General features: G+C 40.2%; 1 protein-coding gene across 1 annotated transcript in view; it reads left to right on the top strand.

The window, feature by feature from the left end:
* Positions 1-14,643, top strand: part of TRPM5 (transient receptor potential cation channel subfamily M member 5) — a 42,825-nt gene that overhangs the window by 15,593 nt on the left and 12,589 nt on the right. The window contains exons 6-15 of the mRNA XM_079308473.1: positions 1,561-1,625; positions 3,433-3,624; positions 4,919-5,021; positions 5,860-5,978; positions 6,600-6,950; positions 8,724-8,855; positions 9,896-10,019; positions 11,428-11,573; positions 12,291-12,403; positions 13,760-13,855. Coding sequence (XP_079164599.1) covers positions 1,561-1,625; positions 3,433-3,624; positions 4,919-5,021; positions 5,860-5,978; positions 6,600-6,950; positions 8,724-8,855; positions 9,896-10,019; positions 11,428-11,573; positions 12,291-12,403; positions 13,760-13,855 — 1,441 coding nt within the window. The remainder of the gene's footprint in view (positions 1-1,560; positions 1,626-3,432; positions 3,625-4,918; positions 5,022-5,859; positions 5,979-6,599; positions 6,951-8,723; positions 8,856-9,895; positions 10,020-11,427; positions 11,574-12,290; positions 12,404-13,759; positions 13,856-14,643) is intronic.

The following is a 14,643-nucleotide window of genomic DNA, read 5'->3' as shown; positions in this document are numbered from 1 at the left end:
CACACACAGAGTCTTGAATTGCTCCCACACTGGAAGAAAAGACTTGTTCCAAAGCCCTCTGAAACATTTTAAGCCCTATTTGTTTCAGGATAAAACCTTATCCTGGGCAAACACTGTAGCATCTAACGTCCATCTGAATCTCTGTGACCTTTTTTTATAACAAGAACTGAGTGTTGGGCAGGTCTCCTGCTGCTGTTTGTGGAAAGAACTCAGTTGTCGAGATAGCAAGTTCCTTGTACCTTTGTTTATGTCATACATGCAGTGCTAGCACAGCTGAAACAGGAGGGAGGGCTCACTTGTTCAGAGCTGTGTGCATCAGTGGAATATCCATGGAATATCCACTTACACAGCCCATAGGGTATTGATAGCACAGAAAGCACAAATGCACCTGAGGAATCCTCACCTGCTGACTCAGACAGGAACAATCACAGTCAGGCTGTAAGGGTAGCCTGAGGTTGCAGTGCTGAGAGTTATTCTGCTCACAAACCAAATCTGACTGAAAAAATCTCAGGGGAACATAATTCTGACAAAGAATGCTGATTCACATGACAGATATTTTGCTGGAACATACTGAATTCAGTGTTATCTTCTATAAACAAAACCAATGTCCTTCATTTAAGCTCATGTATAAACAAGCTGAGTAAAGCTGTGTGGCTCTACTGAAGTAAAACATTTTAATAAGGTGATGCAGAATTTCCATTTAAAAAAAAAAAAAAAAACACATATAGAAATCTTTTAGAGGAATTTTTTTGTATACTTAATATTCTTTACAACTGAGGATTTTCCAGATTCACAGTGTAAAGCCAGAATCCACCTGACCCTTCTCTGGCCAAATTTTATCTAATTCTTCAGCAAATTAAGAGTATTTGTAGCCTTAACCATACTTGAGGAGCCTGTAGTCCCAGAGGTCACTCTTCAAAGAGCATCACCTTAGAGAGGTGTGACAGTGCCATGCCATTCACTGAAACAAGTTAAATTTATTGCCAACCATATCCTGGCTCCAGCTCAGTCCAACCTCATCTATGTAATCATTACAAAAGAGATACAACAAATAGCAAGTAGAGATCTGTGCTGAGTTTTGGGAAATCTACAAAGGGAAACATCAAAAAATTGTTTGAACCAAATGCCTTTTATCTTCCAGCTGAAAGAGGCATTCATCTCTTGATATTGTTTTGACTGAGGTCCTTCAGGCCAATCTGTCACTTTTGGATTACAGAGTTTAGCATTTACAGTAAAAACCATCCAAAACTATGTGGGTCCTGTGGGAACACAGGAACAGGGATCCTGACCTCCTTTCTTCCCCTGATGCCATGACATGTTAAATATTTAATTAGCATTTCTTTTAAAAGTATCAGACTGTGTTATTATTAATCTCCACACCAGGCTGTGCTGAATGAAACTTCAAGCTGTTTAAACAGAGTAATAAACAATATATGTTTCCTATCAACTTTTCTCTGACTCATCTCATCCTACCCTTGAAATATTTTCAAGAGGTTAGCAAAACAGCAATAGATTTGTGAAAGCTGTTATTTTTAAAAAATGAAACCATCTATTTCACAGGAACAGGTAGCATTGAGATCCCTGTGCTTTGCTTACTGGTAAATGGGGGACCAGGCACACTTGAGGTAAGAAACTGTTTTCAGCTTTAGAAAAATAAATTAACTGGTGCCAAGTAATTAATGGAAAATTTGGCTGAATGACAAACACATCTATTGGCACTTCACACAAAGTCTAATTTCACATCTATACACCATTAAGAACTGAGTTCTATTAATATTAATTTGACAGTATTTGTTTGGGAGAAATATTTACTTTTGAATATGTACCAGCTGATCATTAAATCTTCAATTGCCAGCTTCTCTAGTGGGAAGAAAGAACACAAACCCAAAACAAACCCACAGAAACCAGCTCCAGATCTAGGGAAACAGAAATAAAGTGTCATTGCTTGAGAACATGCACAAAAAAGAGAGGAATCTTTCAATTTTCAGCAACAGTGACACAAGTGTCTGTCCCAGAGCTCAGAGGAAGCACAAGACCAGGTTTGCTGGGTTTGCCATTTAAAATGGGACTGTCCTGGTTCCACTGAGGTACTTTGTAGGACTGGAGACAGGAGTGTTGTCTGATAATAATCCCAAATCTCCTTCAGCAAAGGATTAGTTTTGATTTTTGCCTGAGTGATTCTACAATATGAAGAATCTATCAACAAGAAGATTAGTCTTTGATTTTTATTCTATTTTACTTTTCTTTTTTATAATACTCTCAAGTCTAGAAAACCTTTTGAGAGACATAATTTAATTGTAATTTAAAGTTTCCAAGTGTTGAGACTGTGGCATGCAAGCTGGTAATAACCCCTTTCCAGAATAATGACTTTTTTCTGGGGATGTTTCCTGGTTTCATTTTTTTGTATGTTGTCATAACTTTTGTCAGCTGGGCTAAAACACACACTCATATTAGAAATCTCACTGTTTAAACAAAGATTATGTTACCTCATGAGCTTGCTTGCTTTCTTTCATGAGAAGCTGAATATTGCAGAGTTTCCTGTATCTTTGGTTTAGAAAAATCCCATGTTATGATACGTAAATCCTCTTTCCAAAGTTTTACAGAACAGTGTGACTGGAAGACAAAAAGTGACTGGCTGGAGTTACCCTAAACTGCCATGTGCTGGGAATGGATTACTGCCCATGCTTTCTTAGAATACCAATTTCTTAAATGGATTTCTTAAAATGGATAATACACAGCAGAGACTACAAACAGTTTTTTAAAACTTCAATACCTAAACTAAAGAAAAAAGCCCTGCACCACAATTGAATCAATGCTGTCTTCTGTAACTCCAGGAGAAGAAAGAGACAGGCAGTAAATAGACATTTTTGTAATTATGGTGCCATGGCCTCTGCTTTCCTCTCTCAACAACTTGCCTGACTCATTCTAATTACACAAGTAATAGAATTAGTAGCCTTTAACTCTTGTAGTTGCTATGATTCAATGTTTTTTTTTTTTCTTGTATTCCCACAGGCAAATTCCTGATTTTCAGAACACATTGCCAGGTTTAGCAAACAGAAAAAAAACCCCAGAGCTATAACAAAAAGCCTGCTGATAATTTCTGTACATGGTTACTCTTGCACTTGACTATGCTGAAGCAGACACTTCAAGGAAAAAAATGTCAGGGTCAAAGACATTTTATGCATTATTTGTCCAAATCAGTTGCTTAGCTACTCAGCAGATGTGTCATGAAAAGAAGTATAGTCAGAGGCCTGTACATGGATGATCTGCTACAGAATTCCAGAAATCCTAATAGCTTAGAGGAGTCTGAACTGATTCCATAATGAATCTGACTTAGCTACACATTTATTCTTGGTTTGCTAGAAGTCCTTCTTTTAAGTAACATTTTCTTTCCACTTATGAATTCTAAAAATGTCCTGTTTTAAACTACAGAGAATTTGCAGAGGGCTGGAAAATTCTGCTCCCTGGCTTATTTTAGCAGGGTCTGGAGGCACAGCTGACATCTTAGCTGCATTCATGGATGACCCACAGCTTATCCTGCCAGAGGCTGTTGAAAAGCAATTTAAGGAGAAATTCCCTGCAGAGAGCTTCTCGTGGAAGGACATTCTGCAGTGGACAGCAACAGTGAGTTCATGTGTTTGATAACCCACCATGTTCACAGAGCTGACTCCTAACCCTTGCAGCTCTGGTAGCCCTTTCAGTACAGGTTTGGCAAGAAGCTGCTCAGAAGTCTTGGGAGCTCCAGTGCTTTGTCACAGAATGCCTCTCTAGCATCACAAATCAAGTGGTCATTTGATCATGCAAACTACTTTGTTGCCCCAGTAACTCAGCTGAACACTTAGGGCTCTGTCCTTCCTCAATTACTTCCTCCAGTAACAGCCAGCATCCAGGAATCTGACAGTCCTTCTGTGGGACTTGAAGCATTATTTATATCCACAGCTGTGGAGCTTGTGCAGCTGTGACAGAAGAGACCTAATTCATGACCTACAGCTGTTAAATGGAAACCTCCTTGTGGATAAGCATGAATAAATTAAGTAGAATGCAGCGTGTTTAGAAATGATCCTATCTATTGTCAGTTACTCTTTCTATAAGTATTATTGTTCTTAAAACAGAAAGACAAAGATTCAGAGATCTTCTTTACTCTTTGTCTTGGGGTACACTTGCATAAGCCTTTTAGAAACAAATAGCCACTCTGAGATTGTCCTTGTGTGAAGGCTGAAGAGCACTGGGTGACTCTGAGATAATCCAAGTCCACCTGACCTGGCCCACTACTTATTCTGTGCATTCACTGCCATAATCCTCAGCTTTAAAAGCTCCACATACTAATTCCATTAGGAAAAACTTTGCCAGATCACTAACCAAAGGGGATGAAAGGCAATAGAAGCAATATTGCCAGAGGCTCACAAAGTGCAGCTGCATTGCAAGAAAGAAAACTCAATAAACAGAGGAGCAGAAGGAAAGAGTACTGTATATATATCAATATTTGAGGACTTTCACTCAGAGAAGAGTTAGAGACTGTGCTTTTAAATAAACAACTCAGAGAGAAAAACTTAAATGTCAAAGCAGGATAAGGTAAAATGACTCTAGTGGTATGCTGGCTATAGCATGACTTTGAGTCAAATAAGAATGTAAGTTCAGGAAGGATCTTTAATTAAAGCACTGCTCTGGTTCTAGGATATCCAAGTTCTGTTCCTCCTATCCTGGTAGGTCACTTGGAAAAGGCAGTAACTCCCTCCTTGTTTTAGGAGTTATTTATATATGGGAAACTAACAATACTGGCCTTCTTACCAGACCTCAGCTTTGCAATAAGAACATAAGTTTTTGGGAAATATTGTATGGGTGATCTCCACTGGGCATTTGGGCACTAACACAACCCAAGGACAATGTGTAAAATTTCTTTTGTTTCGACTGCAAATAGATTCAGAACATTATTTCACACCAGCATCTTCTAACTCTGCACAACTTTGAGCAAGATGGTTCAGAAGAACTAGACACAGTCATTTTAAAAGCTTTAGTAAAAGGTAAGATACAATAAACAAGCACTGTGATGTTTGTCTTATTTGATTTCTATGCCATAAACATATTTCCTCTTTTTCCAGTGCAAGTTCAGTTGACTGTTGGATCAAATTTCATTTCTGATGCACTGTTCTTTTGTTTGTTTATTGACAAATTAACTGTGGCAGTTACTGTAGCTGCTGTAAATTTCCCTTTAACTTGTGTTTGCTTTTTAATCTCATGCTATAGTATGGGACTGTTTTAGTCACTACTTCCTTCTCTTAATAAGAGGCTATAAAGGAACTGAAATATACTGGAGCAATATATTATTCCAATTAAACCACTAAAAACACCATGAAAACAAAACCAAAACCAACAAGTAGAACAAACTGCCTTTGTTTCAGAAACAATCAATTTCTCCCATAAGAAATCTCCACTATATCTTCTGAAAGAAAACATTACTTGTGCTGCCATCTATTTCAATTTCTGTTAGCTTAAACTTAGAATGAGGGGAAAAAAAAAAAAAAAAAAAAAAGACATTCTGTTCCTGATGTGCTAGTTGACACAAGGCAAAAATCAGCAGCTAGTCCTGTCCCCTGCTTTCTGCAGGCCAGTGTCCCTCTTAATACCCAACAGCCATTTAAACTTAATGCTTTTAATATAGAGTTCATCTAGAAAAAAAATAACAGTTTTGAATATTAATGTTTCTTAATTAAGGAAATATTGCTCTGAAGGTTTTCTGGTTAAGCAACCCACAGATCTGTGATAGTTGAAGGAGAATTGCATTGCTAATCAGAGTACCAATACTATATTAAACATAACTGTGAAGAACTGACTTTATTTGCATTTCCCCTTTTCTTCCAGCCTGTAAAAGCCAGAGCCAGGAGGCTAAGGAATATCTGGATGAACTGAAGCTGGCAGTGGCCTGGAATAGGGTTGACATTGCTAAAAGTGAAATATTCAATGGTGACGTGGAGTGGAAGGTACCAGGTTTTTTGCCTTAGAGGGCACTCAGTACATATTCCAATGTGTACAGGACATTGGAACATCCCAAAAGATGGCTTCAGTTTTTAACACTGCCTGCACACTCCACTAAGAGATTGGGATGGGGTATTATTCTTCCTGAGGCTGTTCCTGGCCCCCTATATGATAATGGCCAAAGACAGAGGAATAACTCAGTGGTCATCATCTCTTTCTTGAGCTGTTTGAGAGCAGCAATCTTTCTCTTCTTTCTGTATACATCTTTAGAGCAAATAAGCCAAAGTTTATAAAGCACAAGAAGCAGACAGGTATTACTGCTAGAAGGTGGCATGAAGAATGTCACTGCTGTATAAATACCCAGTGTGATGGGTACCTCACACTGAGCTCCACAGCACACAATTTATGTTGATGTTTTAATATTAATACTGGCACAGACATTTTATCAGAGAAAAATGAAGAGAGTTCCACCTCTTTCTCATTGCACTCTCTATTGACTGGTGGAAGACAAAATGTGCATGTCCTCATGCACATTTAAATGTTACCACTCACATCATCACTCATCCATGATTATCCCAAAAATTTCCCTTTTTGTTTTTTTATTTTTTCCCCTTTCATCAATCTAGTCCTGTGACCTGGAGGAAGTGATGATGGATGCTCTGGTCAACAACAAACCAGAATTTGTAAAGTTATTTATTGACAATGGGGCCAACATACACGAATTCCTGACCTACAGTCGTCTCCAGAGACTCTACTGCTCCATTTCTCGGAAATGTCTCCTCTATGAACTTCTCCTGAAGAAACATGAAGAAAGCAAACTGACCCTGGCAGGGCTCACTGGTCAGCAGAGAAATGAGCAGGAGGAGATCTGCCCCCTCTTCACTCTCAGTGAGGTCTCCAGAGTTCTCAAGGATTTTCTTCATGATGCATGCAAAGGTTTCTATCAAGACCTCAGACATGGAGGCAAGAAGAAATCAGTGAGTCACAACTTTGCATCGTAATTCTGCTCCACTCCAACCCAGAATTTGTGCAGTTTTAACTAGGTTTAGTCTTTGGGGTGGGGCAGGGAACACATTTAATTAAAGATGCATGGGGAATACAAACAAGATTTACATTTACTAAGGAGCAATCAGACATAAAAATAGTGGTCTGCTTTTCTCGTGCAGAACTTCAAGAAGTAGTACTGGATACTACTGGAAAGGCAATTTTTTTCCTAGGAGAAAGAAAAGCATGCAATGGGGATTTTCAATCCCAGGTCTGAAAATTATCATCTTTGTACACAAAACTATTATCAGATTTGTACTCTGTATTAATAGACCATACTCAGATATTGATATTCAATAATATCCAGTATTTGTCTTTAGATCATTTTAGTCTTTTTATGCCAGAACAGCCAGAACTCAGAGCAAGAAATAGGAACAGTTGTGTGACATGGTCCTGGCAAGTGTGCTGGCCACCAGATGAAAAGGATGATATGTGATGGTGGTACCAATGTTTATAATCCAGAGGGGTACAATACATGCATCATCATTTTTGTCATTTGACAATGTATTTAACATTAAAATGCCTAAATACCAAAGTGCCTACTAAAGAATTGAAAATAAGTTTGGGTGCAAGGTTTCAAAACAAAGATGTATAAAGAAATTTCACTAGGATTCAGTTTTAGACAAACTAAACAATTAAGCATTTTGGTATTTGTCAAGTCCTAATTACACCTAAAAATTGTTAAAACTAGAAACTAATTTTTTGAAAAACATCTTGGTTTTAAGATTAAATTGCTTTTGCTTTGATAAAGCCTAGATAAATTAATTAGTAGTATGAAAAGTTAAGTTTGAATCTACTCAGGTTTTCTTCACTCACAAGGATGAACAACTTGAGACTATAGCTCTGAAGCCACTAAGCATACTCCAGACTTAAAAATCTGACAGAAATAAAAATTTAATCCCAAAGCCTGACTTGACCTTTCAACAGCGCACTACAAACTAAAGAAACACACCCCAACAGCACCCAAAAGTGCCATTAAAATAAATTTGAACACAATCCCATCAATTATTAAAAAATATATTCTCACAAAAACCTGTTTGATTAAGAATAAATACACCCTGGCTGCTTCCAACCAATACAATAGATAAAAAGCTAGTTTTAAAATATATTTGAAATTCAGAACTTGACCTAAGTGGCTCCACTTCCTCTAGACAGTTTTTTATCAAGTGCTGCAGGAATAAGCAGTGTTCTACTTAAACTGCTCTCTGCATGAGGGAAAGGTTTCTCAAAGGAAAGAGAAAAAGGGGCATTGATGTACTCTATTCTTGTCTCGTCCAGGGCCTCGGTGGATTTATTTCTGATGAAATAAAATGCCTTTTGTTCCCTTTTCTCTCAAGCCATGTCCTCTGTGGCAGCTGAGCAGAGCCCGATATAATTGAAGGCAAGCTCAGATTAGTTAATCACAGGTTTGTCTTGTCTGATATTTCACACCAGTGGTGAAACCCCAGCCTTTATAAAGTCAATGAAATCTTTAGCATTGGCTTCAACAGAGTCACCATTTCATCCAGAATGTTCTCACACTTCTTGGGTTATATCGGGGACACAAGGACCCTGTAACTCAGCACAGAATGAGCTCATTAGCTTTTGGTCCAAGGAAAGTCCAAGGAATATGAAGTAGCCAGCGAGGCTGAGAGCATTTTGGACAGTGCTATTTGCATAGAGTGAGACTGTGAATCGAGTTTTAAATTCTACAATCCATATTTCAGGACAAAACGAACACAAAGCGATTACCTGAGACCTTGGACATGAACCAGAAAAGCGAAAATCCTTGGAGGGATTTGTTTGTATGGGCAGTACTACAAAACCGGCACAAGATGGCAAACTACTTCTGGGCTATGGTAAGCTCTGAGCTGGAGCTGCTTGGGGAGAATATCGGCATATTTCAAGTTTACGAGACGTTTTTTCGCCCAGCCTTGCAGCTCAGATGACAGATAGGTTTGTTTCCAAAACACGAGCGGTGGCATTTATCGAACCTTTCATCTCTGCGGGCTCCAGGGGAGAGCAGGGGCAGGTGTAAATCAGCCCAGGCTGCAGCTCCGCTCCCTGCCCTCCCTCCGACGGCTCGCAGCCCCAGCTGCAGGATTTGTGCCTCGCACAAAGGGCGATTGTGGGTCCGAGGGCGGCGCGGGGAAGGGAGCGCAGCATCTTTACGTGCAGGATGCGCAGGGAGCCCGGGCTGAGCCCCGAGCATAATCGGCTCCTGTTGCACATCTGGGAGCCTCCCTGCCCCCAGGGACACACACACACACACACACACACAGCTCCCGGCTCATCCTGACCGCCGGGAGCGCATCTGGAGCGGGGGAGCCCGGGGAGGGGATGCTGTGTGTGCGTGAGGGCACATCGGCACCGCAGGGCTCGGTCTGTCTGTCTGTCCGGCCACGTCCCTGCCAGCTGTGCCCCTGCCAGCTGCGCTCCCCCCTCTGCTCTGTTTCCAGAGAATACTATTCTCCTTTCAGTCCTTGGCTGCTATTCCAAATCAGGTCCCTCTAAAAGCCTGGACCCAGAGGTGTCCAACCTTACAAGGCACAACAATGCCAATAAAGAATCATGGAATAGTTTGGGTTGGAAGTGACCTTAAAGATCATCCAGCCCCAATGCCCCAGGGATACCTTCCACTAGACAGGTTTGCTCCATGTCCCATCCCACCTGGCCTCCAGCACTGCCAGGGATGTGTTGCGATTTTAATTCTCAAATATCATCCAAACTGTCATTTTTATCAGCATTTTCGACTTTCAAATCTGTATTGGAGGGAAGATTTTTCTTGAGAAGCATGAACTTTTGCTGTTGCTGTTCGGTGTGTCCCATAGTGGAGCCTTCCCCGTTCAGAAATGCCCTCCGGTGGAGGGTGACAGCAGCACCCCTTTCCATCCTGCAGGGTCGGGAGGGTGTAGCCTCAGCTCTGGCAGCCTGCAAGATCCTTAAAGAGATGTCCCGCCTGGAGACAGAGACCAAAGCAGCCTGTACAATGAAAGAGGCCAAGTATGAGCAGCTCGCTGTTGGTAAGTAATGGCACTTTGTGAATAGCATTGAAAATTAAAGAAGGAGCTGCCATTGGAAGGCAAGCGAGTGAAAAAAAATACTGTTTCAGTTGTGAAAGGTCATCTGTCATGAATAATTTAACAGCCTTGCAGCACAGGCAGTCCCAAATATTCAGACACAGAGGAAAGATTTAAAACCCACTCATTCTGGAAAACTCTGTGTTCCAAGACAGGCCCCCTGGGATGCACGGATACTCTCCTGCTGCTTATTGGTATTTTAATTGTCTGATCTTAGTACAAGGTGTGTTACAGTGATGAGGAAGATAAAATAACCAAAACACTTCCAGGCTCACAGCAGCCTGCTCTTCCTGCAATATCAAGCTTGCTCTGTAAGGGCCACTAGAGCAACAAGTTTTAAGTTTTGTCATTGCAGCTAAAAATAATTTGAGATTACCTCACTCAGAAGAGGGCCAAGTGCACTGCACACTGCAGTGAGGCTCAGGCTGGTTTTATAGCACACAAGCTGCCCCTCCCTACAGCAGTCAGACCCAGGCATCTGCAATGCTGGAATGCTGAGCCCTCTCCCCTTTGCTTGCCTTAGAAACAGATGTGTGCACACAACTTCTCTGCTCATCTGGCTTCAATCCACACTTCACTGCTGTAGGAGAGGGCTTTAAAACATGCCCCTCATGGAAACAAACACAGGCTCCTCTCCCTTTGAGATAGTTCATTGAAGGCTCATGCAGGTGTTGCTGTGTTATTTACACACAGATCACATTTTCCCTTCTTCTCACAGGGCCATTATAATTTACAAAAATTAAAAATCAGGTTCTCATATAATCACAGGGCTTGAGTAATTTAGTCATAGAATTAGGGTGCCTAATCCAATACACAGAACTTCTGCTCCTGGGCTTTGATAAGTATTGGATCAGATCCTCAGTTTTAATTTCTGGCCTAGATCATGCAAAGAAAACTTCCTTTAAGAATGATAAATACCACATCAACTAGAAAAGATGTCTGTATATCATTTTAAGTGCACTTGATCTTTTTGCCCATCCTCACAGTGTAACAAAGTATAGGCTGGCTGAGGAAAGGTACTGAGATAATCAAGGGAATCAGTAGAATGGAACAGACATGAGAAGTCAGATCTTGTCTAATGAGAAGATCTGGATTTGTTTTTTCCTTGGACTGTTTAAATTTATCCTGGTTTCTAAGCTCCAGATCCAGTTTCTCTGGAAACAACTATGCCATAGCACTCCAAGTAGCTCTGTCTTAAAATGAAGGACTTGCTGTCTACGAGACAAAGCTGAGCTGCTTGTCTTCTTTAGTCTGTTCAGGAGAGTGAGGACAGCATGACAGCTCATCCTTCAAAGTGGGAGAGGATCACCCACGAGATACATTTTTTGTCTGTGTTTCCTTCACATGGCAGAACTGTTTAGTGAATGCTACCACAACAGTGAGGAGAGAGCATTTGCTCTGCTGGTGAGGAAAAATCAGTACTGGAGCAAAACCACGTGCCTTCAGCTGGCCACAGAAGCAGATGCCAAGTCTTTCTTTGCACATGATGGTGTCCAGGTAAGTTTTACACATGCTCCCAGGGCTTTAAGCTGGACACAGGAAAGGATGGCACAGGAACTGAGCAACCCAAATTAAAATATTCCCCTAAGGATCATTTTTTGGAGAAGGGGCTCTTCTCTTCCCCTAGCAACAGACAAAGAGGACATTATACCATGTCCTTGCCAAAGCAGCACAATTCCCCCTTTCCTCACCCTCTCATCCAGCTGGCACACAGACCAGTGTGCTCAGGAGAAGGTTTAGCCCTTAATCCATCATGTGCTTTTTGCTTTTTATTCCTTCCTTGCTCACAGAGAAGCATCAAAAAGGACTGTAAATCTGCCTGGGGCATAATGAAGCTGCTCCAAGATGTGAGGTAACTCCTTGTTCAGATTCAAGAGAGAGCTCACTGATAAAAGTTAAATTAAATTACTCTTCAGTTTTGCTCTCACGACCTGACTTCTCCCTGCATACACAAAGCTAAATTAAGAGTGATGCTGCTTTTATCTCCCAGTGCCTGACTTGGCCTTCCTTAGTACTACACATGTTGTTTGCTTTGTCTATTTGGCTTGCTGCTCTCTGAAAACTCTTTGCATACTCAAGATTTGCAGAAGGACACACAGAGAACCTGTCTGCTCTGAAGCTCTGAGTTTTTCAGAGTCACTGAATATAGGTGGACTTCATCTGCAAGTATATTTTTGTGATATTAAAGCCATCTTTTCTCTTCTTAACTTTCAGGCCTTCCTGACAAAAATATGGTGGGGAGACATGTCTACAAGCACAAAGATCCTCAAGTTAATCTGTGCATTCTGGTGTCCTTTCCTAATCTACACAAATTTAATATCATTCAGGTATAAACATAACTAATTGGGAGCAAGAGATAAGTAAGTGATGAAAAATAAGCCACAAAAAATATCCAGACTCAAAATTTCCCCCTGAAGTGATTAAAATGGTAGCATTACCTAATATCACCTAGCCAAATCAGTTTCTACAGGGCTGAGTGATTTGTGTGTCCTGTGCTAGAGCCTGTTGCCACACTTAAAAGATCAATGCCACAGTTTCAGAGATCATTCTATTTTGTACAGTCCACAGGAAAGCCTGTTGGAATTCTGTCAGCTTCAGCTTCTACACAGCAAAGTGTAGAATATCTGCAGCTGTAGCACCATTTGTTTCTAGATTGGGAGATGCCTGCCTCAAACCTCAGTATTTTATCCAAGGAAAACAGCCATCACAAAGCATGTTATCAGCCACAAGCCTTGATAACCATAAGTCGAGCTTAAAAACACAAGACTGACATTAAATTATCAGTAAGTCAAAATCAATTCAGATTTTTTAATTCAGTGTCTTACAGTATTAGGTTTTCTTGAAAAAAAGTCCATGCACTATAAACAAAACAAAAAACCCTTATCACAAAAACCAATCAACTAAATAAAACTAAAAAAACAGAAAATAAAAAAGAACAGCCAAGCTGCTCAGATGGTTGTAAAAACTGAGGATCTGAAACTTTAGGAAAGCCTCATAACATCTAGAGAATCATATACAAAGCATAAGAATTGGCAATATGAAATGACATGTTATTATGAAATACATGTTTCTTAACGCTTAAACTACATAAAAAGAAAGAGGAAAATTTGTTTGGCAATGCTGACATAAGATTTGGCTTCTGTCTGTATCACTAAAGATGACCTTCTGGCTGCCAGATTCACAAATTCATTTAATGTAATATTTTGGCAAAGTTTTAACGGAAAGGTTTAAATTATTATACATAATCAATCCTATACACAAGCAATCCTTTCCAAATTTCCATATTTTTTTTTCCTCCTTTCCCTGGAAATGCAAGAACTGTCACATGTCCCAGACTGCTTCTGGCATTTCCCTTCTTAATTGCTACTAAGAGTAACTAGGAATGGAGCATTGAGCAATTATCTAAGACTGAGGGGTTTATTTCTGCTCAAATCATAACTACTTGGAGGAAACTGAGCATCCTACTCCCTTTTTGTGAAGCATGCCAATTATCACTTCTCAGTCTTGTAGGTGACTTCAGCCTCCTCCATAAAAATAAACAAAATTTGTAAAGATAAAGTTTATGCCCTATTTAATAGCTCCCCAACAGAGCAGATCCAAGGTAAGTATCAGCTCTGTATCAATGCCAATTCAGCAGTGAAAAATGGGTCAGCATCATCTTTAATGAGTTTATTTCCTTACAGTGAGGAAAAACAGTCAAAGAATGAGGCAGAGCCATTTAGAGAGCTGGACAGTTTGAATTCAGAGAGGACTCTGTTTCTCTCCAGAGAAGAAGATAGGTAAGTTTAAAACCATCAGCTAATGTAACTTTTATGACAACAGCCAAAGAACAGGACATTTTTTGTGGATTAGGTAATGATCTAAGGAGCAGCTGAAGGGCCAAGAAAGTCATTCCCCCTCAGGAAGTGCTGTGCCCTTGATTACTGCTGTTGTTGCTCTCTAAAAAGAATATAGAAAATAAAGAGGGATATAGCACTGCTTGAAGGAGACACCGGTTGGTTTTTTCTGAGTAGGTAATTTCTACAGAATAAGGAATTTACTTGGAAATCAAACAGCATCTCCTGACATTCCCAACAGCTCATGATGACCAATACACAGTGGATTTTAGGAAGTTATCAGATTACTGAGCTGAGCAGAAAGAAGGTTCTCAGCAAAACCTTACATCACTGCATACTTTCTTACAAAGGTGTACCTGCACCCATTCCTACCAGGGAATTCTATGTTGAGGCAGCTTCTCACACTCTTAATTTATATTATTTATATTAGATGAGCCCTAAGGAACCTTGTGAGTTAGAGGGAGCATCACACAAATGGGTAACTGAGCACAAAGGTTCAGTCAGTTGCTTGTGGTCAGTCACAGATCTTTGATTCAGAACAGAATCTCTCCCTATACCTCTTCCACACACTTATCACCAAAACCTGAGAGATCACAGGGACTTAAAGGAAAAGGAAAATAAACTTTTGATTGGCTCAAAGTCCTCTTAATGGCTAAGTAGAGGTAAATTGCCACTCAGCTTTTTCGTGATTTAAAGAACTCCAGATATTCCTGAACAGTGGTAGAGAGGAA

Source organism: Erithacus rubecula (assembly GCF_903797595.1).
Source record: "Erithacus rubecula genome assembly, chromosome: 6".
Taxonomy (NCBI): Eukaryota; Metazoa; Chordata; class Aves; order Passeriformes; family Muscicapidae; genus Erithacus; species Erithacus rubecula.
The sequence above is the reverse complement of the archived record's forward strand: the minus strand, read 5'-3'. Positions and strand labels throughout refer to the sequence as shown.